The 25,647-nt window shown below is 44.4% G+C and overlaps 1 protein-coding gene across 5 annotated transcripts in view; it reads left to right on the forward strand.

The window, feature by feature from the left end:
• LOC122480709 (phospholipid-transporting ATPase IB) overlaps positions 1–25,647 on the forward strand; it is a 606,753-nt gene that overhangs the window by 170,041 nt on the left and 411,065 nt on the right. For all 5 annotated transcript variants that reach the window (XM_043575482.1, XM_043575463.1, XM_043575477.1 and 2 more), the window contains exons 14-22: positions 574–662; positions 4,919–4,963; positions 7,109–7,184; positions 15,108–15,213; positions 16,212–16,294; positions 19,115–19,164; positions 21,676–21,745; positions 22,659–22,743; positions 23,729–23,868. In XM_043575482.1, the coding sequence (XP_043431417.1) occupies positions 574–662; positions 4,919–4,963; positions 7,109–7,184; positions 15,108–15,213; positions 16,212–16,294; positions 19,115–19,164; positions 21,676–21,745; positions 22,659–22,743; positions 23,729–23,868 (744 nt within the window). The remainder of the gene's footprint in view (positions 1–573; positions 663–4,918; positions 4,964–7,108; positions 7,185–15,107; positions 15,214–16,211; positions 16,295–19,114; positions 19,165–21,675; positions 21,746–22,658; positions 22,744–23,728; positions 23,869–25,647) is intronic.

Here is a 25,647-nt window from a genome sequence, read left to right on the forward strand (position 1 = left end):
GTGATGTGTCCTTGTGGAAGGACCTAGTGCTTGTGCTTAGATGGATGTGGCAGCAGGACTGTTATTGAGGCCCCTCCTTTGCACGTTTCCACACAACTGCATTCTAGGCTTGGTTAGTGGACAAGGTTTTCTTGTTTTGTTTGTTTTTAATTAAAAAAATATTTATTTATTTTGGGGGGAGGTAGAGAGCAGGGGAAGGGCAGAGAGAGAGGGAGACACAGAATCTGAAGCAGGCTCCAGGCTCTGAGCCGTCAGCACAGAGTCCGACGTGGGGCTTGAACTCACAGACAGCGAGATCATGACCTGAGCCGAAGTCGGACACTTAACCTATTGAGCCACCCAGGTGCCCCAGTGGTCTATGCATTAAACGTATTTATATATTTAATATGTAATTATAAAATATGTTGTAACATTATAATATATATAATTATACAACGTGTTTTACTTGCTCTGAGGGAATTTACCTTTTAAAATTAATGGAGATTTTGAAAAATAGAGAAGGAAAGACTGTATTTATTTGTGTTGATATCTTACTACAGTTTTGATGTACATTTCTTCCGTTCTTTGATTTAGGTGAAATACCTATTTTCTGATAAAACTGGAACTCTTACATGCAATATCATGAACTTCAAGAAGTGCAGCATTGCTGGGGTAACCTATGGGTAAGTTTGTTTATCGCTTAAAATTTGATTTGCATTCTTCCAGCAAAACAACTTTATTTTTAGTTGCTTAGTCAAATACCTTTTTGGTATTTGGAAAGGATATTTGTAAGAGATTTAGATATGTAGTAACTACTGAATGGGTTTAAAATGTAATGGGTCCCAACTTTGAACCGTTAACATGGTTTATTTCTGCAAATAATTTACCTGGTAAGAAATCCCTGGATTTAATGTTATAAATTTAATTTTAAAACTTTAATTCTATAAATTTAACTTCTTTAAATTTATAACCTAATAATTAGAAATGTCTTACTCCTATTTTTACCTGAATGCCTTTTTTTTTGTTTTTTTTTTTTATTGATGTATAGCTGGCATGTAACTTTGTTAGTTTCAGATGTATTACATAGTGATTCAGTGCTGGTATATATTGCAAAATGGTCCCCACAGTAAGTTTAGTTAACATCTGTCACCACACATAGTTACAAAATTGATTTTTTCTTGCACTGCAGCTTTGAAGGTCTATTCTTTTAGCAACTTTCAAATATGCAGTATAGTATTTATTATTAACTACAGTCACAATGTTGTAGGTTAAATCCCCATGACTTATTTTATAAGCGGATGTTTATCTTTTGCACCTTTCACCCATTTTGACCACTCCCCACCCCTTGTTTCTGACAACCACTAACCTGTTCTCTGTATCTGTGAGCTTGCTTGCTTTGTTTGTTTGTTTGTTTTGATTTCACTAAGATCATGTGGGATTTGTCTTTCTCTGGCTGGCTGGTTTCACTTAATACCTTCAGGGTCCATCCATGTTGTCACAAATAGCAAGATTTCCTTTTTTATGGCTGAGTAATATTGTCTTGTACATATGTACCATATTTTATTTATCCTTTCATCCATTTATAGACGGTGAGGATGTCTTGACTATATCTTGACTATGTAAATAATGCTGCAGTGAACATGGGGTGCAGATATCCTTTTGAGTTTGTGTTTTTATCTTCTTAATACCCAGAATCTTTCATAAATACCCAGAATTGGAATTGCTGGGTCATACGGTGGTTTTATTTTTAAGTTTTTGAGGAACTTCCATATGGTTCTCCATAGCAGTTACACCAATTTACAGTCCCACCAGAAGCACACAAGAGTTTCCTTTCCTCCACCTCTTTGCCAACACGTCTTATTTCTTGTAACCATTCTAACAGGTAGGAGATGATAGCTCATTGTGGTTTTGATTTTCATTTACATGATGGTTAACACATCTTCATGTACCCGTTGGCCATCTGTTGGTATTCTTTAGAAAAATGTCAATTCAGATCTTCTGCCCATTGTAAAAACATGTTTATTTTTGAGAGAGCAAGTGAGCATGAGTGGAGGAGGGGAAGAGAGAGAGGGAGATAGAGGACCCAAGGTGGTCTCTGCATGCACAGCAGAGAGCCCGATATGGGGCTCGAGATCATGATCTGAACCGAAGTCAGATGCTTAACCCATTGAGCCACCCAGACATCCCTCCTTCTGCTCATTTAAAAAAAAAATTTAATGTTTATTTACTTTTGAGAGACAGAGAGAGACAGTGTGTGAGCGGGTGAGGGGCAGAGAGAGGGAGACACAGAATCCGAAGCAGGCTCCAGGCTCCAAGCTATCAGCACAGAGCCCGACGCGGGGCTCAAACTCACAAACTGTTGAGATCGTGACCTGAGCCGAAGTTGGACACTCAGCCGATGGAGCCACCCAGCCTCCCTCCTTCTGCTCACTTTTAATCAGATTATTTTTTTTTTCCATTGACTTGCATGAGTTCTTTATATATTTTAGATATTAAGTCCTTACCACGTATATGATGTTCAAATATTTTCTTCGATTCAGTAGGTGGCCTTTTTCATTTTGTTGATGGCTTCCTTTGCTGTGCAGAAGCTTTGTAGTTTGGTGTAGTCCCACTTGTTTATTTTTGCTTTTTGCTGCCTTCGCTTTTGGTGTCAGATCCAAAAAAATCATCACCAAGATCAATGTCTAGGAGCTTATACCTGTATTTACTTGCAGGAGTTTTATGGTTTCAAGTCTAACATTCAAGTATGTAGTCCATTCTGAGTGACTTTTGTGTATGGTGTAAGATAGCTGTCCAGTTTGTTGAAGAGATTTATCCATTTATTGAAGAGATTGTCCTTTCTCTGTTATGTATTCTTGGCACTTTTACCAGAAATTAAGTGACCATATTGCATGGGTTCATTTCTGGGCTCTCCTTTCTGTTCCATTGATATATGTGTCTGTTTTTATGCCAGTGCTATCCTGTTTTGAGTACTGTAGCTTTGTAATATAGTCTGAAACCAGGCTGTGTCACGTCCCTGGCTTTGTTATTGTTTTTTGAGATTGCTTTGGCAATTTAAGTCTTTTGTAGTTCCATACAAATTATAATTTGTTGTTTCTGTGAAAAATGCTATTGGAATTTAAATGGGAATTACATTGACTCTGTAGATTGCTTTGGTTTGTACGGACATGTTGACAGTAAATTCTTCTCATCCATGGACATGGAATATCTTAATATTTATTTGAGTCTTTGTATTCTTTCATGTCTTACGGCTTTCAGTGTGTCAGGTTTTGCATCTCCTTGGTTGAGATTTTTAAATTTCTCTTATGATTTAGTGTTAGTCTGTAGAAATACAACCAACCTTTGCTAAATTCATTTGTTTTAATAATTATTGGTGGACTCTTACAGTTTTCTATATATAGTATCGTGTCATCCGCAATTAGTGACAATTTTACTTCTCTCTGAATTGGGTACCTTTTATTTTTCTTGCCTGATTGCTGTGGCTGGGATATCCAGTGCTGTGTTGAATAAAAGTGGCAAGAGTGGCCATCTTTGTTTGGTTCCTGATTTTAGAGGAAAAGCTTTCGGCTTTTCACTATTAGGATGTTAGCTGTGGGCTTGTCACATGCGACCTTTATTATGTTGAGGTATGTTCCCTCTATAGCCATTTTGTTGAGAATGTTTGTCATAAATGGATGTTGAATTTTGTCTAATACTTTTTCTACATGTAGTGAGATGATCATATGATATTTATCCTTCATTTTGTTAATGTTGTGTGTCACATTGATGGAATATAGATGTTGAACCATCCTTGTATACTGGAATAAATCCCAACTGATCATGGTGCATGATTTTTTTTAACGTATTATTATATTCAGTTTGATAATACTTTGTTGAGGATATTTGCATCTGTGTTCACCAGGGGTACTGGCCTCTAATTTTCTTGTGGTGCCCTTAACTGGTTTTGGTATCAGGGTAATGCTGACCTTGTAAAAACAGTTTGGGAGGTTCTCTCCTTTTCTGTTTTTAGGAAGAGTTTGATAAGTATTGGTATTCTTCTTTGAATGTTTGGGAGAATTCACTAGTGAAGTTGTCTGGATGTGACTTTTGATTGTTAGGCTATTGATTACTGACTTGATCTCCTTACTAGTAGTCAATCTAAGATTTTATATTTCATCATAATTCAGTCTTGGTATGTTGTAGGTTTCTAGGTATTTATCCATTTATCTATTTCTTACATGTTGTCCAATTTCTTGGCATATAATTATTGATAGTATCTCTTATGAGCCTTCATATTTATATTGTATCACTTCTTTCATTACTGATTTTGAGTCCTGCTTTTTTCTGCTGAGTCTAGCTAAAGGTTTGTCAATTTTGTTTATCTTTTTAAGAACCAGCTCATAGTTTCATTGATCTTTTTTTTTTTTCCTCTATTTCGTTAATTTCTGCTCTAATCTTTGCTACTTTCTTCCTTATGCTAAGGAAGTTAGTATACTAAGGACGTTGTGTCATTTGTTCTTTTTCTAGTTTTTTGAGGTATAAAACTAGGTAATTTGGGATTTTTCTTGATTTTTCGTGCAGGCATTTATCCCTGTGAACTTCCTCCTTAGAATTGCTTCTGCTACATCCCATAAGCTTTACTATGTTGCATTTCCATTTTCTTTTGTCTACTCGTGTTTTTTTTTTTTTTTTATTTCTCTTTTGATTTCTTCTTTGACCCATTCGTTGTTCAGTAGTGTGTTGTGTAATCTCCGCATATTTTTGAATTTTCAGTTTCATTCTGGTAATTGAGTTCTGGTCCTACCATTATGGTTGAAAATGATGCCTGATGTGATGTAAGTTTCCTTGAATTTGTGAAGATTCGTCTCGTGCCTAATATATGATCTATCCCGGAGAATGTTTTGTGTGAGTGCCTCTCTTGATCAGTTTTATGAACACTCTGTTTCCCTTTCTCTGGCAGTCATTTTCCAGAATTGACAAGAGAACCATCCTCAGATGATTTTTGGTAAGTGGATTCTAGCACTTCTTGATGTCTTAGTGGGAAGGGTTTTGGAACAATTCTATATTGTCATTTTCGCTTAAATATTTTGTTAATAAAAGTTTCATATTTCTTTTTGCAAGAGAGAACCAAACTAAAATTAAACATGAATATGCTTTTAAAAGTAATAGCGGAACTACAAGGATTTTTTTTAAATTTTTTTTTTTAACATTTATTTATTTTTGAGACAGAGACAGAGCATGAACGGGGGAGGGGCAGAGAGAGAGGGAGACACAGAATTGGAAGCAGGCTCCAGGCTCTGAGCCATCAGCCCAGAGCCCGATGCGGGGCTCGAACTCACGGACCGCAAGATCGTGACCTGAGTTGAAGTCGGACGCTTAACCGACTGAGCCACCCAGGCGCCCCGGAACTACAAGGATTTAACAAGAAATAGCCAGTCCTTCCCTTGATACCTTCCATACTTCCTGCTTCCCAGCATAATGTCTTCAAAGTTGTGTCATACATATTGTAGCCTGTATCAGAATTCTATTGACATGGAAGGCTGAGTCATATTCCATTGTCTGTATATACCACATTTTGTATAACCCTTCATCTGTTGATGGGCATTTGGTTTTTTCCTACTCTTGCCTGGTGTGTTTAATGCTGCCGTGCACATTGGTACAGAAGTATCTGGTCTCTGCTTTTAATTATTATGGGTATATACCTGAAAGCGGGATTGGCGGGTCGTGTGGTAGTTTTATGTTTGATTTTTTGAGGAGCCACCAAACTGTTTTCCACAGCAGCTCCACCATTTATATTTCTGGCAGCAACACACATTTTCCCCACATCCTCGTAACACGTGTTAATTTCTGTTTTTGTTTTCAGGTACACAATAGCCATCTCAATGGGTGTGAAATGGTATCTCATTGTGGTTTCGATTGGCATTTCCCTTAGGACTAGTGATGGTGTGTGCTCATGTTTTAAGATTTATATACTAACAAAGCTGATTGGTAGGGCTACATGGGCAGGGGAGACCACGCAGTTGATGACTGACTGGTTTCCCTGTGGGATGATCGGCCGGGACCTGCAGTTTTAGTAGAGGATCTTTGGATGTCAGCCTTGGTCTTCTATGTGATCAGTCGTCTTCTCATGAGGAGAACTCTCCAGGATGTAAATCTGGCTGTGGCTGTTAAAGGAGCTGAGTAGAGGCAGAGAGTTGGTGGTCATGAAGGATGCACTTAAGACTCCTGTCCTGGGAGAATTCCCTACCCTACCCGCTTGTGTGCCCCGTGTTGCTGGGTCCAAGGCTACTCTGATTTGACTTCTCCAAACTATAAACCTTCCATGGCTTTCTGAGTTCCAAAAAGTTCAGTTATCTGGCTGCTTGGGATGAGGGGGAAGGTTCCTGGAGGCAGACTCTTCCTCAGATGGATCTGGAACCCCTCCTGCTTCCCACTTTCCCTTTATGGGACAGGCACCTCAGGCTGCCATTTGCTCAGCTTCCGCAAGATTCTGCTAGGGGCATCAGTTGGTATTCTAGTCTCTTCACTGCACAAGCTGTTGGTTTCTGCTCTGCTAAACTCCCACATCCAGAGTTCAGGCTGACCTTGGCTGTGGTCACTTCTTCCGTCGTCTTTGTTTCCAAGAAGGGGTTTCAGGAGGAAGTGGGGATACAGGAATATATTTAACCCTTCACATTTTCTTCAGTGTGATAGCAGCACACCACCATTGTATCAAGTTTTATCGGTTCCTTTCTCACAATGTTTGCCTCCTTCTCTCTTCTGCGTATGAGTTCTGACCATAAATGAATGCCTAGATACAATACAATAATTGTTCCTATTTTACCCGCTTTGAGGTAAATACTCAGAAATTTTCCCTGGTAGACGTCAGAGAACAGCTAAAATGACAAAGTGTTGACCCCTGCCTCTGTTTTTTTCTTGTAACTATGTCGTTGTTTATAATGAACATATAAAATACTCTGCTTATAGTAAGGCTAAAGATTTTCTACCTCGAGGTCTGAAATAATATGCATTATTCCAAATCTTCAAAAGCTTAATGTAAATCTATAGGCTTTTTAGGTGTGATTCTTCTTCAAGACAAATTCTTACTAGGTGTGGGTAGATTTTAAAGAAATTTTTGAACTGAATAAGTATTTTCTGTTCTCTCTCACAGCCGGATACCTCCTCCCCCTAGTGACTCATGTGACTTTGATGATCCTAGGCTCTTGAAGAACATTGAAGATCATCATGTAAGGCCACTGTTTTGCTTCTAGAATGTTCCATAGCTTATGGTGTACTTTTATTTACGTGTATGTGTGCTGCCTTGAAATTTATAATTTTGGACCTTGGGGAGGAGATGTGGTTTTACTTTTCTGGAGTTAGTATTCAGGGAAGTGATCGGAAATAAATGCTCTGGTTAACACTCTGCCTGGTAACGCAAAGCTGAATTAAATATGTGGTGGAGCTCCAAAGTCTCACGTCAAGATGAAGACGAGTCTCAATATGGAATTCGCCAACATTTCGGATTTCTCCTGCTCTTTAAGATTTCTGCAGTACCATTTCTTCACGGTTGTGCATCTAAGAGGTCATGGATTTTGAAGGACACTTGCTTTATGCTTGGACCAGGAGAATGTAGGGAAGAAAAGGAGGGCAGAAGAGCATGTTGCATTTATAGCATCCTACCGTGTGCCAGACATTTGACGCGTATTTCCTTTAGCGCTGGAGTCACCCCGGAGAAGTGATAGGAAGCTGCGTGAAAATATCGACTTGGCCAAGAGTTACCAGCAAACAAAAGTAGATATGAGACTCAGAACCTAAGTCTGGTTGATTCTTAAGTCTGACATCACATTATCTCTACTATTCTAACAAACCGGGATTAACTACAGGGTCGCCTAAATTCATTTGAAAAGCTACTTTGAAAAATACCAACTTAGAAAAGTCTTTAGGGATGAAGGCATTTTGCAACCCATTTAATCAGTGTGAATTCCATCTGATTTTTTTTTCTGAAAAAAAATCTAAAGTTAGGTAAACTTGAGCAAAATTAAAAGTTCACCATTCCAACATTTTGTTAAGATGCAGATCTATTTCAAACTTTCTCTAAATTCTCAGTGAGGAAATTTGCTGTTCTCTGCTGCACTTGCCCATTTGTTAACGCTGAAATCTTCCTAGGCACGATTCTCAAATGCGTGCACGTAAGGCACCCACGCCCACCGGCTGGGATGCGGACTTTCTGCCTCAGTGCCCGGTGGTGCTGATGAAGTGGTCCCAGACCACACAATGGATGCTGCTGAAGTCCGTGCCCTGTATCATAGTCACAGGCATCGATGTGTTCTCTTTTTTTTGAATTAAAAAAAAAAATTTTTTTAACGTTTATTTATTTTTGAGAGAGAGACAGAGCGTGAATAGGGAAGGGGCAGAGAGAGAGGGAGACACAGAATCCGAAGCAGGCTCCAGGCTCTGAGCTGTCAGCACAGAGCCCAGTGCGGGGCTCGAACGTATGGACCGCGAGATCATGACCTGAGCCGAAGTCGGACGCTTAACCGACTGAGCCACCCAGGCGCCCCCCCTTTTTTTTTTTTGAATTTAGATAGTGGCCATAGGTCCAGCTGCTAGCCTAGAGGTTCTCCAAGCTGAAGAGTGGCATCTGAGAAGAAGCTTCTGTGGGGGGTGGCAGCTTAATCACGGATATCCAAGGCTTCATGGGCACAGTGAGGGCTTGCTTTCTGAAAGAGGACTCCAGCATTCCCGAATAGTGTTTAGAGGGTATTTAGGTGACTAAATGTGTCTGTTCAAGTTGGGGTGGAGAATGGGAAAGGACGAAGGTGGAAGGGTGACCTAGAGGCTTGGGGAACTGCACTTAGTCTCCTTTCAAGTTTGTTTTCCTGGCCCAGATCCGTGGGTGAGGAAACAGCAGAGCAAGTGAGGTGAGCCTCTTGCTCGGGGTCCCTCAGAATCCCAGGGAAGGCTCAGAAACGGCACGTGAGTGGATCTGAATTTAAATAAGAGACTCATTCATCTACTCATTCATTTAGCAAACAGCTTAAGGGCCTGGTTGATATCAGTCACCTTGCTAGGTATTGGGGGAAGAGATGAGTAAGAAAACATTCAGGGGATTTTTATTAGTTGGGGAAAGAGATGTAAAATCATTAGGAGTCATTGTTTACCTTTGTGGCGTGGGGGGAGGGGGGGTACGATACCTCTCCCCAAGAAAGCGATTTCATTTTGTGTAGATGGAGGAGTCTGATCGCTTTGGTGGGTGTTGGGGCTAACAGAATCGTTGAAATGTGGGCATCGTGGGCACCCGCAGTGAATGGTGACTCGCATTCACCTAGAGTGTGGGCTGGTGACGAAAATGAGTGCACAGGGGGCAAATCCTCATTTGGAGAAGGGATCGTGGGGAGACACTCTACATTTGCTGCTGGGATCCCCAATCTTGAAATCTCGAAATCCCGAGCTCAGTTAATTTGTGTATACGTACAGATGTTCTCTTCAAAGCTGAACCCGTGCATGGGTGCTGTTTCTGACCATCGGTCGCATGCTCGGTCCTCTTTTGGCATTCGAGTAGAGACCTGAGATGTAGCAGGATCCTCTAACAGGAGCATTTCCTGCCGCGGGGCCGATGGCATGCATTTCTGGAAGGAACCCTACTCTCTGGAGAAGTTAGTGCTGCTTTTTTTCATCCATTGCCACCTCACCATCTGCCGTCCTGAGCCAGATTTCCTTTCATTCCAGTGGGAAGGCCGTCGAGAGTAGTGGGGCAGGGCCAGCACTATTTTCATAAGGGAATCCCTGGCTCAGTGAGGTTATCATAAGCATCGATGAACAAATGGAGACTTTAAAATTTTTTTTTAAACGTTTATTTATTTTTGAGACAGAGAGAGACAGAGCATGAACGGGGGAGGGGCAGAGAGAGAGGGAGACAGATTCGGAAGCAGGCTCCAGGCTCCAAGCCATCGGCCCAGAGCCCGACGCGGGGCTCGAACTCACGGACCGCGAGATCGTGACCTGAGCCGAAGTCGGACGCTCAACCGACTGAGCCACCCAGGCGCCCCGAACACATGGAGACTTTAAAGGATATTTTAATAATCTGGACACTCAGAGTTCACTGAGGGTGTGATATGGCCATGGACTGGAGAATTTATTTTCTATTATTTTAGCAAAAGCCTACTTGCCTATGTTCACCGCTTTTTAAAGGTGTGCTTGAAGCCTTCTAGGGTATTCTACATCTTGGCTACTGTGTTAATTACCCCACTGACATTTAACATGTAGCTCGACTATAAATAACGAGGACCGTAGGCTACACTAATTTTCTTTCAGAAAATCGGGATTAGGTTTAATGTACTTCATGGATTTTTAAAACATTGTAAGTACAGAGCCTCTTAGATCACTTGGTTATTTTGCCAAAATAGGATTGAGGAGAGGGAAGAAGCATTTCAGGATTTTAGCCTATGGATATCCCACATTCCTATCTAAATTGTCTTGGGACCGTTGACTAAAATTAAAGCATTTGGGCCAAGAAAACCTTTGCTTTCCTCCCAAGGGAATACCTCCATATGCTACAGATTTTTTGTTTTTCCTGGGTCATCATTTCTGATTTTCTGGGTCCTTTAGGACTATGTTTTAAGCTTTGTGTAGGCTGATAGCCAAGGTGGAATTTGCCTATTAAAGAATCCACCTACGGAAAATTTCAAGGAACAAGTTCATGTGGTCCTTTGTTTACATTGCTAACCAATGACTTCCTATTTGTGGGATAATTTCCCAAAGATTTACCAAGGAAGAACACATATGGGTTTTTCTTTCTTTTTTTTTTTTTTGAGTCATTATGCCTAAGACTTTTGAGCTTGAGTCTTGAAGAAGAAATTATTTGTATATGTATTTAAGTACTTTATAGCTGTGATTTGGCATGCCAATTTTAGACATGCCTACTTTTCTATGTTTTACAGTCATCAAATACTTCTATATATAGAAAGCATTTTGTGCAGATTAAAATCTATTAAATGGAGGACAGGTTTTTTATGATTAGGAGGTACCTTAAATAGGCAAATTCATAGAGGCAGAGCAGAATAGAGGTTATTAGGGGTCGGGGAAGGTGAGAATGGGGAGTTACTATTTGACGGGTACAGAGTTTGGGAAGATGGGAGTTTTGGGTGTAGATACAGTCGTGGGTACACAGCAGTGTGTCTTTAATGTCCCTGAATCATGCCCTTACAGATGGTTAAAATGATAAATAGTATCTGTTTCTCCACATGCAAAAGCTTTAACTTCTAAAAAGATACATATACGTGCATGCGTGCCTTGTCCAACAATCATTTCTTTGAAGTTATAAAAGCCTTTTCTTGGAAGTTACAGAAAGGAAAAAGTTTATTTGCAAACATGGAACACTCGTTTCAAATATATTGCAAACCTCTCATCCATAGGCTGCGCATGGTTTGTCTCCTTTACCTCATTTATTACAGAATGCCAGGTTAACTGGAGAACCAAAGTTAGAACAGTTTTGTTTTAGGGATTTTTCCTTTTTGGATCTTTAAGAATGTTGTCTGGCCTACCACTCAAAGCGGAAACTTAACTTGAGTGTGTGCGCGACTGTTCTTATTAGCTGTCAGAAAGATTTTACTATTTGCCGTGAATCAAAGACCCTCTTTCCTGCTACACTGTGGGATGAGATGTTGTGCCAGCTACGATCGTTCTCAGAGGCAGGAGAAAGCGGTCTTTTCTTGTCCCCCCCGCATGCTACGTTTTTATGTATCGTGTGTTTCTAGCTCATGAAATCGTTGAATTGTCTGTGGAACCGGTTGTTGCCGAGTACCATTTATATCAAAGAGCGAAAACAATAAGCTTGGGTCAGTTAATTACCAGCGTAAGGCACAGTATGAAAGCCAGAGTCGTCCTTGGGAGCCTGTAAATACTTCCTTCAGTTCCTGCCGCCTAGGCCAATATTGCCAAAGACCAGGCCCAAGACCTAATGGTCCAAGTGGCGGAACTTCTTAGAAAGCTGAATTGGAAGCCTCACAAAGTCATCCGCATCAAAGTCTGGTAGGATCGAGACCCTGGGACTAGGGTTGGGCTCTTCTGGGTAGATGCACCTGTTCCTGTGTAACTTCTGGGCCTGCGGACGTGGCCACCTGCCCTTAGGTTAAAGAACAGACAAGGTGTAGAGGAAATGCTAGGATGGATGATGGAAGAGAAAGAGCAGGGACTCACCCATCTGGCGAGTCCGCTCTCGGTGTACTGATCCAACGTAGAAGATGCTAGCTTCCTTCCCCCTGCTCCTTGACCAGGTCTCAGCTAAAGCAGATGGTCTTGCTGCAAAATGCTGATCTTCCTCCGGGTCTGCCCCCACCTCCCACCGGAGCCACTAGATCAAGCCTGGGGCCACATTTCAGCACAGCAGACGGGGGTGATGATGGCCCGCTAGTTTGGAAGAGGGGTTGTTCACCAGAGGGGCTGCAGGGCCTGGTAATTGCTACCAGTGAGAACTGGGAGAGCGTGCCTGAGAGGGGGACATGATCGAAAGCTGCACAAGAGAGAGCGTGTTGGAGTGTGGGACTCTTCTGCTGCTCTCTCTTGGAGAGCCAGTTCTCTGAGCCGCTGTGACGACTCTTAGAAACTCGGAAGGAGTGGTGGCCTTTATATAAAAAGCAATTTATTTTCACTGCGGAAACACTTAGAGGATACAGAGTATTTTTTTAACCCCCTAAATCGCTTCTGACCTTTGCTGCCAAGTACCGTTAACATTTCCGTCTGTTCCTTTCTGTTATCTTTGTGTGCACATGTGAACACACACACAAATTCACTGCAGATGCCGAGATCGTGCTGCATGTAAAGTTTTTACTAATCCTGGGGCGCCTGGGTGGTGCAGTCGGTTGGGCGTCTGACTTCAGCCAGGTCATGATCTCGCGGTCCGGGAGTTCGAGCCCCGCGTCAGGCTCTGGGCTGATGGCTCAGAGCCTGGAGCCTGTTTCCGATTCTGTGTCTCCCTCTCTCTCTGCCCCTCCCCCGTTCATGCTCTGTCTCTCTCTGTCCCAAAAATAAATGTTGAAAAAAAAAAAAATTTAAAGTGTTTACTAATCCTACCTTCTCAAGAAACTAACAGTATGAATGTATCTGCAAACACTGATATTCCTGGAGATGGTCACCTTTAATTTCAGCAAATGATTCCCTGCTATGATGTCGGAGTCACTGGAGGTGATTCCCCAGCACCCTTTGCCGTGTAGACCTTGGGGAATTTGTAAATCCTCTAACTTACTCGATTTCACTGAACCGTAGTTGAACGTGCATTTTCTTTTCCTGAAGGTGGATAAGAAGTAGCCGTGTGAGTGGTTATGATTCGCTGCCACATGGCTGCTCTTCAGTCTCATTGACGGGTTGGGGGAAACTCAAAATGTTTTCAGATACCGATCACTGTCCATTTGTGACTGAGAAACTAAAAACAAAAACTCTGCAGAAATCAGAAAACATAGAGTTGCTTCCTGATCAGTGAAAAGACAAATCTGTCTCAAATTTATAGCCAGCTGCCAATCAAAAAGTGAAATATAAAAGACCTTCCTTGGCGTTAAAATAACGTGAGGACAAGGAGGCCCGGTATCACCCCTGGCTTTGAACATCGTCCCTAGAGTGCTAGCCTGAGTGGGCCAGTAAGAACTCAAGTGTATATGTTAGAAAAGAAAAGGAAAATGCCGTCATCTGTGGATGATGTAATAACTGTCTGCCTTAAAACCCAGGAGAGTCAACTGAAACTCGGAGAGCTGGTAAGGGGTTCATTACAAGCGACATTAAACGCACTTACAAAACTCAGTGTTGGTCCTTATATCTGAACAGACTCTTGTGAAATATAATAGAAATCCTATTCATAACATAAAAAGCAATAGATAAGGTGTCTAGTATCGTTCTCACATACAGTAGGCATGTAGGTATTTTTTGAATGAATAAAAAATTAACAAGATTAATAAAATATGCCAGGGCCTATAGCTAGAAGTATTAGAAGCCTTTTTTTTTTTTAATTTTTTTTTCAACGTTTATTTATTTTTGGGACAGAGAGAGACAGAGCATGAACGGGGGAGGGGCAGAGAGAGAGAGGGAGACACAGAATCGGAAACAGGCTCCAGGCTCTGAGCCATCAGCCCAGAGCCCGACGCGGGGCTCGAACTCACGGACCGCGAGATCGTGACCTGGCTGAAGTCGGACGCTCAACCGACTGCACCACCCAGGCGCCCCTAGAAGCCTTTAATCAATAGGAAAGCTTTCTGTATTCTTAGATGGGTAAACAGTATTAAGATGGCATTTCTCTGTTATTTCTATAACCTAATCCCAATGAAAATCATGAGGAGTGTGTGTGTAGGATCGGAGAAATATATTAAATACATATCCAGGACGGCTTTTTTTTTTTTTTTTTTTTTTTTTTTTTTTTTTTTTAGTAATAAGGATGCACTGCCTTATAGCTTTTAAGCAATTATTAGGTTAAAGAACAGACAAGGTGTAGAGGAAATGCTAGGACGATGGAAGAGAAAGAGCAGGGACTCACCCGCCTGGCGAGTCCGCTCTCAGTATACTGATCCAACATAGACTTGAACGCCTTCTGTCTGCTGGGCCTGGGGTTACGTTCTTGAGGAAGACAGATGACCTTCTGGCACGCTGGGGTCTCCCAGACGTGGGGAAGCCGCACGTGGGCGGCAGGATTGTTCGAGGCGTTTGGAACAAGCGAGGCGGGGGCTGGGGGAACTCTAGCAGGGGCGCGTGCTGCCTCCTCGCTCTCCTCTGACCCCAGGGTTAGTACATTAAGAACGATGTTCCGAGACGGGTGGTAGGGGGCTTCTCAGGTGAAGTGACTGTCGAATGGAAGCAGAGAGGATGAGTAAGAACTGGCTGTGAGCAGGTGGAGGGGGCAAGGGGCAGTGGGACGGGCGGAGGCCTGTCGGAAGACCTACGGACCAGACCGGCTGGTGGAGCACCCAGGAGGGGAGAGGCGGGAGGAGGTGGAGGTGGAGCTGGGTGGAGAGCAGCTGCCACCCAGGGGGTGGCATCGTGGGGGACGTGGGGTCCACGCTAGGGCCTCGACCTGTGTTCGAAAGGGGGCCGAAAGCCAGTAGCGGGCTCTAAGCAGGGGATGGCTGAATCTAACCCTGCTCTATGCCAGCGGTGTTTTAACAGATGATCGCCTTGCCTTATGTCTGTAGCCCACAGCTCCGTGCATACAGGAGTTCCTCACCCTTCTGGCCGTGTGCCACACCGTCGTCCCTGAGAAGGATGGAGATAACATCATCTACCAGGCTTCCTCCCCAGGTGAGGGCTCTGGGCCGGGTGTGCCGTGCTATCCCCTTTTCTGGAGGCTTGGCTGTCTGCATTTACTTGTGGAGGGTGCGGTAGGGAGGTCGGCTTCACGAAGACCCCACTGTTTACCTCTGGCCTCACGCAGTGTACAGGTTATGGTCACAAGCGATAAAGCCACAGAAAGGTGGCGCTGGGCCCTCCTGACTCTGTAACACTGTGACCACGATGGGAGGCCCCAGGCCATCTTGCAGCTCCTAGCAGAAGTCCCTTGCAAAAATAACATAGCAATCACTATTGCTCATAAGAGGCTACATGCAGTGGAAGAGAGAGATCAAATCATAATTTCAGCTTGAAGCATACCTGTCTTTGAGTCCTCTGAAAATTTGTTGAAGTGTATTGTGAATGTTGTGCCATGTATGTGTCAGTGATTTTCAGTTTACCAGAACATTTAACCTGAATGCTACTATTCTCCAATAATTTTGAGTAAAGGAAAAATCATCATAAAGCAAAAAAAAAAAGTCCCTGCACTGGACAAAACTCTCAGGGGAGGGTGGCCTGGCTTCCCTGTTCACCCTGTGCCCGTCGTAGATTCTCCAGCTGCTGCTGAAGCTGGGTGCTGACTCTCGACCCGCTTCCTGGAGCTCTGAATCCTACCATACTAGAAGTGAAACGCTGCCTCACTCGGACGAGATGGGTTAGTCAGGAAGCCATGGGAATGTAGCTTAAGTTCCTTAAGGAGAACTTGACCCCAGTGGAGGACAGTAGGTATACCAGCACTCTTGTCCCGACGATCAGCTTCAGGTCCTGTCTTTCCTGCCTAACGAAAGTGCTGCCTTCAGGATCCTGGTGGCGGACTGAGCGAGCACCTCCTGAATCCTGAGTCCTTACCCTTGTGGGCTTAGGCCGGGCCTCTCTAGCGGCCGCCGATCTGCCTAATGTGTAAAATGCCTGCTCCACGGAATTCCGCCATTACCCGCGATTAGTCAATGCCTCGTCAACTCTATTGACAGATGAAGCCGCTTTGGTGAAGGGAGCTAGGAAGCTGGGTTTTGTCTTCACCGCCAGAACGCCATACTCGGTCATCATAGAAGCCGTAAGTGACGAGCCCGGGTACCTCTTGACATTGTATGTCGCCTCCTTTTTTGAAGACTGTGTTTGAAATAGCGTGTCTGATGTAAACACGATAGTTACATTTCTTCTTCTTTTTTTTTTTTTTTTTCCCCCTCCCGTGAGGATTAGGCCCCGTTGCGAAACTGCGGGCGTGACGGGATTCTGTCAGTTTATTCATGTTGTGTTGCGGGCATTTTTCTCTCAGAGACGCTTGTCCACAAGTCTTGCATGTGCTGGTGTGATTTGTAGTAAAGAACCTAGCAAGCCCGCTCTTGGTTTTGTCATAGGGAAATAAGCACGTGGCCCACTTGTCCTGAGGACAGGATCTGTGACTCTGTCCCTGTAACCTTGGCACATAGAGTTCTTGCCCAGCACAGCCCTTGGCGCATTAGCTTTGGTCTCCCTGGCGGGGGGGGGGGCGGGCAGAGGCAAGTTGGCACTTAAGATCTTTGTTATTATTTACACGAGTTTTTCTTTTCCCTACAGTCAAGGGATTTGTTTATTTTATGATTGTTTTGTTTTCTGTTTGTTTGGTTTTTTTGAGTTTGGCTGCTCAGGAAGCCTGAGGGAGAAATTTGGTGACAGGAAAAAATGGAAATCAAGTATAACATCCAGTAGGGACCCTTGAGGCAGGTAACGGGGGAAATCGATGGTTGGGACTGGCAATGCCCTGGCATTTTTGATGCTGACCGTTAGAGGGGCTGCATTTCGCTACAGTCTGTGTTGATGAGGGGACTGGAAGCAGTCACTGCCTTCTCTCCTCTGCCTTCCTGCACCCCTCAATTTGGGGAGGACTGACGGATTATAGCGGTTTTTGCCTTTATGTGTATCTTGTGTCTCTAGACCTTGCTGATGCACTTGAAATTCACTACTAACTTACATAGCTGTTATCGTTCCTAACTTGGCAGTGTTCCATTTTTTTCTTGTACTTAGAAATGTGAAACCTAGAAAATACCAGACCTCAACAGAGTGCCCATTTCTTGGCGTTTTTGGGTTCCTGTCTTCTGGAGGACAGAGATCATAATCATTTTTAGTTCATTTTAATCACCAGCAAGTCTCGCTTAGGGAAAGGTGCAGTCATTAGAGGTGGAGCCAAGCAACAGACTGAATACAGAATTTCCTTTGTGGAAGGTTTTCAAGCCTTCGCCCCCCTCAGTTTGGGGAGACGCAGAACCTCCGCTGTATGATCTGCTGTCACACGGGTGCTGCTGGTTTCTGTGCATTGCGGCGATGGGGACTGGAGGCGGGACGGACTGACTGGGCACGAGTGGGAGAGACAAGGAGACAAGGCTGCTTCTGCTTTGCTCACAAGAGCGGCTAAATACAGGGAAGCCAGGGAGCCCACTGACCTTGTCATCACGGTGGTAGATGTCGGTGAAGGGTGGATGGGCACCCCTCTGTCATTTTATTAGCCCATTAAGGCCACGTGTCTGGGAGTACATGAGACTCTCTGACTAGTTCAGGGCCATAAATAATACCTTCGAGATCCCGTTCAGCCAGAGTGTCCTCAAACCCCACCTTCTCAAGTTGGTTACCAGCTGTTGCCATGAAGTGGCCGCTACTGATCATCTTAATGGTCGAGTCCGTGGGATGCACGTGGTTGCCCAGTGGTTGATCTGAGAGCAGAGAGGGGTTAGCACCTGGCGGTCACAGCGCTTGGGCCGATTTGCGGGGTAATGGTGGGCACGCTTCTGAGCGGGCCTCTGAGGAAGTTGGGACAGCCTGAGGAGAAAGAACCAGATGAGGAGGGTCACTGGTTGTATCTCTGGGTGTGAGGGGAGTTGTGCACAGGAGAGTAATGATGCCTCAGGTTTCCCTGGATAATTGGCTTCATTCATTACTTCTCTCAAGCCTGAGGGACACGTTTGTGAGGAGGCCACACGCTCAGTGGCAGAAATAAGATTCTGACTCCTACCTATGGAACTTCAAGGCCCACGTGCTTTTCACCGCGATGTATTGGGGAAATAGAGAGCAGGTTTGATTAAGGAGTTTGGCAACGGTCCACACAGCCTGGAACCTTCCGGGAAAAATCGAGAACATTGAGGTTCCAGCTTTGAAGAACTTGAAGAAAAATAACATTTGATGAATTGCTCTAAAATCTTATGCAGATCCATAATCCTTATTTCTAAATCGCGAATCCAGGAAGCTTTGGATTCCAAAAAAGTTTTCTCCTGTATTTGGGGAATAGGCATCTGGCAGCAAAACTTAGCCAGAACTGACATGAGGCCGTTTATGGTCTTAGGAATCTCCGTGTCCTACGTTTTGCTGCGGAAAATTGATGTGTTGGATTTTAGGGCGTTGTGGCCGCGTAAGCCTCTGGGGAAATCATGCCACATGGTGTATGTGTGCATTTTTAATGAAATGTATAAAATTCTGAATTCAGAAGCATGACTGGCCCCAAGGTTTCAGGTGTTCTTGGAAGGGAGGGTCAGCCAGCTGTTGTGATGTCCTAGAGAAGAATGAGAAGCTTCTACCAGAAGGGGGAGCTATGACCCCACCTGACTGGCTTGTGAGAAACCTGTACCTGTCGAAAAGGCCTTGGCAGGGGGATAGAGATGGAGAGAGAATGAGGTGGGGAGGAGGGAGAGCGGGAGAGGTAATCGATGTGTATGTATTACAGAGAGGGAGGGTGAGAGGGATATGTGTGTGTGGATTATATACAGAGAGAGAGAGAGAGAGAGCGCTGGGAGGAGGAGGAGGAACGGGGAGATGTGTGTATAGAGAGGTTTACTACTGGGGAGACTGTTGTTTTGAGATTTTAATACTTGGCACCTCAGGTAAGAGCCTGTTTTTCTTCCTTTAGATGGGACAGGAACAGACATTTGGAATCCTTAACGTCCTGGAATTTTCTAGGTATGCTTCTCCTTCATGCGCCGGAATAAAATACTTCCGTATATATTTAACGGCTTCATCAGAGTGTTTGCAAGATTGTATGATCTGATTAAATACAGCACGTAGGTATTAAAGTTAGTGAGTAGATCTCCACAGTCCCTCTCCTGTCTGGAATTTGGGACTTTCTGTAAAGAGAGTGAAGCAGGTCATTTTCCTGTGCGCGCGCGCGCGTGTGTTTTCCCCGAGTGAAGCACTGTGCTCCCATAGCCTCCTGTTTCTGTAGATTTCCAGACCCGCTGTTCCGGCATCAGCAGCCGCGGACACGTCTGCACAGTTGGGAGTGTGTGGTGGGGAGGGCCTTATTTCTGTTGGTTTTTCCCAAGTCCCGTGAGGTGGTGCCTCGTGCTTTATCTAAGCGCTCTCATGCCAGACCTGGGGCACTGACAAGCCAAGACAGGTAAGATCAGTCCATCCCCGTCGGAGGCTTTGTCTGAGTTGGGCAGTTGTTCTGTCTGTATGCCAGCTCATTCTTCCCCAGGGTGGTTTATCTAATTTTCAGACCCAGGAATATTTGTTGATTATTTGCTTCCCTAGATCATTCCTGGTTTGTCCTTTTGAAAAATCCTAATGTTTTGTTTCTTGCCTTCTCAACACTGACTGTCAGTACTGTCTTGCCTCTCAACACTGAGAGCAAAGTTCTTTTGCTACCTCGAGAGCCTATTTTCCAATTATTAAACTTTGGGTTTTTTTAAATAACCTTTGTTAAATGATTTCACACATTGTTTATTCTGTCTGCTTTATAAGCTGTTTGAAAAAGATCAGTTTAAAAAAAATTTTTTTTTATGTTTATTTTTGAGAGAGAGAGAGACAGAGTGCGAACAGGGGAGGGGTAGAGAGAGGACACGCAGGATCTGAAGCAGGTTCCAGGCTCTGAGCTGTCGGCACAGAGCCCGACACAGGGCTCAAACTCACGGACCATGGAGATTGTGACCTGAGCTGAAGTCAGACCCTTAACAGACTGAGCCACCCAGGCACCCCTGAAAAAGATCAGTTTTGTAACCCTCTTGTAGGAAATGCTTTCTAGCCCTAGTCTTTAATTTTAGGACTGAAAACTTGAACTTTGGTGGGTCAAGAGCCCTTGTGGCTGCGTATTCAGAGGGGAAGAACGATGGTTGATAACAGCAGTGGTTCATAGGGGGAGTAGGAGACAGTGTCCCTGTGGGTGGAGGTGAGGAACATACTAAACATTGCTCCGGACTTTTTGTGCCCCGTCTCTTACTGGTGTCCTGGAAACTGTGCTGTTATGCGGCTGTGTTAACTGGGACCAGCAGTTATTGGAGGGACAAGGAGGAGGAAAGGGAATTAAATTAAAGCAGGTGAATATGGACGTGAGGATGTTTTAAAAACTTACGGGAGAACATGCGGGAATAAAAGATCACTTATAGCTGTGGTTCTATTTCTTTTTAGTGGACTCCTCTTCTTCCCAGTGCCACTTAATCGTGACCACACTCCTTTGCGGTACCTGGTGGCAGTCCTGCTTTGCGCATTCAGAAACCGAAGTGCTGGGCAAACAACTTTGCCACGAGTCCCCGGCTACTAGGTGGCCGAGGGAGAATTCAAATCCAGGCCAGGCAGAGTGCTTAGGGTTAGGGTGTGGGAACTAAAACAGAGCTGGAGAGAGAATGTCCCTTAGTCTGAGGAGCTCATAGTCCATTGGAAATCCCCTTGCTGGGGTGGGTGGTGTGGGGCCCGCTGTGGTTAGGACGCGTTTCAGGAGGATGGAATGTTGTCTGCGAGAGGCATGGGGCAGGAGCTTTGGGGGGGGGGGGGGTGCCGTGTCTTCCGGTGTGCTGGACGCCTGCTGGTGAAAGGGCGGGTTCGTGCGGGATGAGACCAGGCCGCAGAGGTGAGTGGAGGTCAGCAAGAATTGGAACCTGTAGGCAGTGGGGAGCCATTGAAGGCTCCATGAGTGAGCATGAGTCATGATGAAAGACCAGTGTAGGAGGGTCCGTGTCGGAGTGGGGAGGGCGGCAGTGAGGCTCACCTCAGTGCCACATGAGGAATGTTCTACGACTTTGTAATTGCTTTTTACTCCAGTTAAAAGAAGACCCAACAAGGGGCTTTTGAGTTCAGCGGATGTCTAGAGAAGCTTCCACTCTGTTGCTTACTGGGCAGATTACTAATATTTTGAGCCGTAGAACAAAAACACTTTTACGGAGTATCGTCAGGAGTAAATTAGATGTGCGTAGCGGACGGTCAAGTTTTCTGTTTCTGCTCTCTTGCTATACATAATTATATTAGTGAGTTTCCATGGCAGGGAAAAAAAAAATAGGTTTATATCCGTTGTGTATAATAAAAAGAGGGGGAGGTATACAATTAAAGCCCACCTTTGAAGGAGAAGATAAGGGAAACAGAGTTTCTCCATTTTTAGGGCTACCAGGCCATCTTTTGATGTGTTTGGTGCTTAATCATAGGGCATGGGTCCTACAATACAGACCAGTGATAACTTTTTTTTTTTTCCTACTCTTACAGTGACAGAAAAAGAATGTCTGTAATTGTTCGAACTCCTTCAGGCCAACTTCGACTCTACTGTAAGGGGGCTGTAAGTACTGGCCGAGCGTGTCGTGTAGCAGGTGCCCTTGGTGGCTCCTTTGTGAACCTGCTTCTCCTGACCGCTGTCGTCACCGTGCCCTGGAAGTTTGCCCAAGGCTGAAAGGCTCTTTCAGATGGGCCATGAAATTGACTTGGTAGTAAAGGCCTACTGAAGACAGTGGCGGTTCAGGCCAGCGTGGCAACCGTGGCCCCTGAAAAGCTTCCTTTTAGCCAATAGGTGGTTTCAGAAATAGCACTTTGCCGTGTGATGCGAGATCCTTAGGGTGTGACTTGTGATTCTCGTTTTATCACCGTTATGTTGTGACTTCAGGAAGATGGAATGGTTCATAACGACCTGTGATGATCTTTTAAGTATTTGGGTGTGTGTGTGTGTGTGTGTGTGTGTGTGTGTGTGTGTGTTCTCAAACAGCTATTCGTAGTTGTTGTGTTTTGTGTTTTCATCACAGAGAGCTTTTCTGGGCTGTGTTGCTCAGTGTTTCTTAGCTGAAGTGGGTTCAGGGCCTAGTGGCTGGTGCACGCCATGGCTGGGAGCTCCTGCAGGGGCAAGAGTGTATTTGTGCAGTTTAGGATGTGCATGGTACCCTTTCCGCTTCTGCATAAAGGTGTTCTACACATCGGTACGTATTTTGCAAATTTGGGTAAATGTAGGTACCATTATATCTCTGACAGTTCGCTTGACACTTATGGTTCTCCCCAAAGTTTTTGTCTGGACACATCCATACCCAGTTTGTTTTCCAAAGCTCATGAGTGAATCTGTCTGAGAACTGTATTTCTACTTGCCCGCTCAAGTACTCTCAAGTATTCACATTGGATAAGCATCATTAAAACAAAGCTAGGTTTAGAATGCTGACCGCAGGGTTTACTTAAAGGTTTGCCAGTTACAATGTTTCTCTATTTTGTAGGATAATGTAATTTTTGAGAGGCTTTCAAAAGACTCAAAATACATGGAAGAAACCCTGTGCCATCTGGAATATTTTGCCACGGAAGGTCAGTGAAATTTGGAAATGTTATTTTTAACCATTGAAGTTTTACTTTCAAGTGTTTGCGGCTGATGCTCGGGGGTGAGCGGTCATGGTCTGAGTGGACATGTCCGTTTTGTGCCGTACTTGGCTTGCTTCCTAGGAGTATACTTTCCTAGGGCCAACCCCTGCGCCCACCCTCCACATTCTGTGCCCATGGCCATGACGCCATGTGCACCAGAGTTCACGCAGAGTTACCTGCATGACTCTGTTCGCTCTTCCCCTGAAGGATGAAGGGAGCAGGCAGGCCAGCTCACGATGTGTAGAATCATTCTGTAGTCATTATTCCCGTTCTCAGAAAACCCATGTCCTCACTTCCCTGTCCCCCTCTCGTGATCCTTGTGACGCTGGCTTATCCATGACTTGAGGAAGCAGTAATTCACTGAGCCCACAGAGACTGGGAAAGGAGTTCTCTGAAAGGATGTCAGAGATTCCAGCAAGGGAACATGATGAACGTTGGAGCCTTGCCTAAGTGCTGGCTGCTGCTTTCTTGGCTTCGTGTGTTCCTGTGGCTACGAGCGTGTGTGTGCGCCTGCATGTGTGTGCACGTGCACATGTGACTGCTGGAAAGCCTGGGTCTTCCACGTGGTAGCATGTTGGGCTTTTATTGCTCTCCTGCCTCCTCTACTTCTGATACCTGCCCACGGCACACGTACGTATAGATCGTGCCCAGCTCCTGTACGTGTCTGCCGCAGGGAGTTCACGATCACGGCTTCTCGCTTCTCATGGACTCTCAAATGTATCCTCGAGGTGGTTTATAGCAAAATGCAGTAGACTTGCTTCTACCTTCCCTTTTTCGATGAGTGAAAGTTGAATTAGAGTGACCTAAAAAGCAGATAGTTTCTTGAATTTTTTTTGAGTATGCGGGTATAAAATGGAGCCGCATGATGTCACCTAGGAGGGAAGGCGTCCTGCTTCTTCCCATCTCTGGATACACTATGGCTGTTTTGCAGGCTTGAGGACTCTCTGTGTGGCTTACGCTGACCTCTCTGAGCAGGAGTATGAGGAGTGGCTTAAAGTCTATCGAGAAGCCAGCACCATCTTGAAAGACAGAGCTCAGCGGTTGGAAGAGTGCTATGAGATCATAGAGAAGGTAATGGCACGTGATACACTTGTTACCTGCCCAGTGAGGGGCTCCACCACATATTCAACAAAGTCTTTGGACAGGAATCCTTTTTCTGTATAGCAGAGAGCGTGTGTGCATAGGGGAGGGGCAGAAGAAGGGACAGAGAGAGAGAGAGAGAGAGATAATGAATGAATCGTAAGCAGGCTTCATGCCCAGTGCTGTCTGTCCAGCGCTGAGCCTGGCCTCATAACCCTGACATCATGACCTGAGTCAAAATCAAGAGTCAGACGTTTAACCAACTGAGCCACGCAGGTGCCCCTTAACCATTAGCTTTTAATGATGTCTTTCTTTGCTTTAAGAAGCACTTGGGTTTTTTTTCTTTTATTAAAGTTTATTTATTTATTTTGAGAGAGAAAGAGACAGAGCGCGTACAAACAGGGGAGGGGCGCAGAGAGACGGGGAGACAGAATCCCAAGCAGGCTCTGTGCTGTCAGCATGGACCCTGATTGGGGATCTAACCCACAAACCACAAGATCATGACCTGAGTCAAAGTCAGATGCTCAATTGACTGAGCCACCCAGGTGCCCCAAGAAACACTTAGTTTTTATGGGCTACCTGAAAGATTGAACCAGCTTCCGCTAAGTGTTAATGGTATCTTAAGTAGTATCAGGTCAAAAACAATGTCAGTGACTTTCTGGGTTTGCCTAAGATTAGGCACCCTGTTGACTTACATGAGTTACATGAATCAGACCCCACAGGCTGGTTGGACATTGTTCATTCTGAGAATTTTCACACTTATTCTAGTAACAGCTGCTTTTGCCATTGGTGCTTTGTATTGCCTACTTCGATTTTTGATGTTGTTTCTGTTCTTTTCAGTTTAACCCAAGGCGTCAGGTAGCTTTCTAGGTATTAGATTCCCTCCCATCTGGGAGCTGGATTTCACCTTTTCCTGTTTGATGTCAGCAACCATTGGCCCATCCAATTTCCAATTTCTAGAACTTTGGAGTCATTAGCTTTTATCATTCTTTGTGTTTTTTAAAATGACTCTTGAATTTTTTTATACCCTGTTTTTACTTGAGTTTTATATTTACTTACGTGTCACTTTAATGGAATTTGGTAGGAGTGGAACCAAATTCAAGTGTACATTGTTTCTGCTTTACTGGAAATAACCAAAATTACTTTAGAATCAGAAAATGATTAAATTGGGGCACCTGGGTGGCTCAGTCAGTTAAGCATCTGACTTTTTTTTTTTTAACGTTTATTTATTTTTGAGAGACAGAATGCAAGCAGGGGAGGGGCAAAGAGAGGGAGACACAGAATCCGAAGCAGGCTCCAGGCTCCGAGCTGTCAGCACAGAGCCCGACGCGGGGCTCGAACCCATAAACCGCGTGATAATGACCTGAGTCGAAGTCAGATTCTCAACCGACTGAGTGACCCAGGCATCCCAAGCATCTGACTCTTGATCTTAGTTCCATTTTTGATCTCAGAGTTGTGAGTTCAGGCCCTGCACTGGGCTCCATTCTGGGCATGAAGCCTACTTTAAAAAAAAAAAAAAAGAAAGGGAAGAAGACGGTTAAGTAGGTGATGTGCCCATGGGGCACCCTTTGCACCAAGCACATAGTGGATGCTTTTCCCACAATCAGGTAATCAAGCGAAGGTACTCTGTCATGGAGAGACTCAGGGGAGGTAGGTAAGCAGTTAACAGGCTCTCTGGGCAGGGGCTGGGGAATGTGCGTTATCATCTACAATGAGTTTTGCTTCCGTGTTAACTATTATATGGTATGTCCTTAGCTCATCAGTGGAGAG

This window comes from Prionailurus bengalensis, chromosome A1 (genome assembly GCF_016509475.1).
Source record: "Prionailurus bengalensis isolate Pbe53 chromosome A1, Fcat_Pben_1.1_paternal_pri, whole genome shotgun sequence".
Lineage (NCBI taxonomy): Eukaryota > Metazoa > Chordata > Mammalia > Carnivora > Felidae > Prionailurus > Prionailurus bengalensis.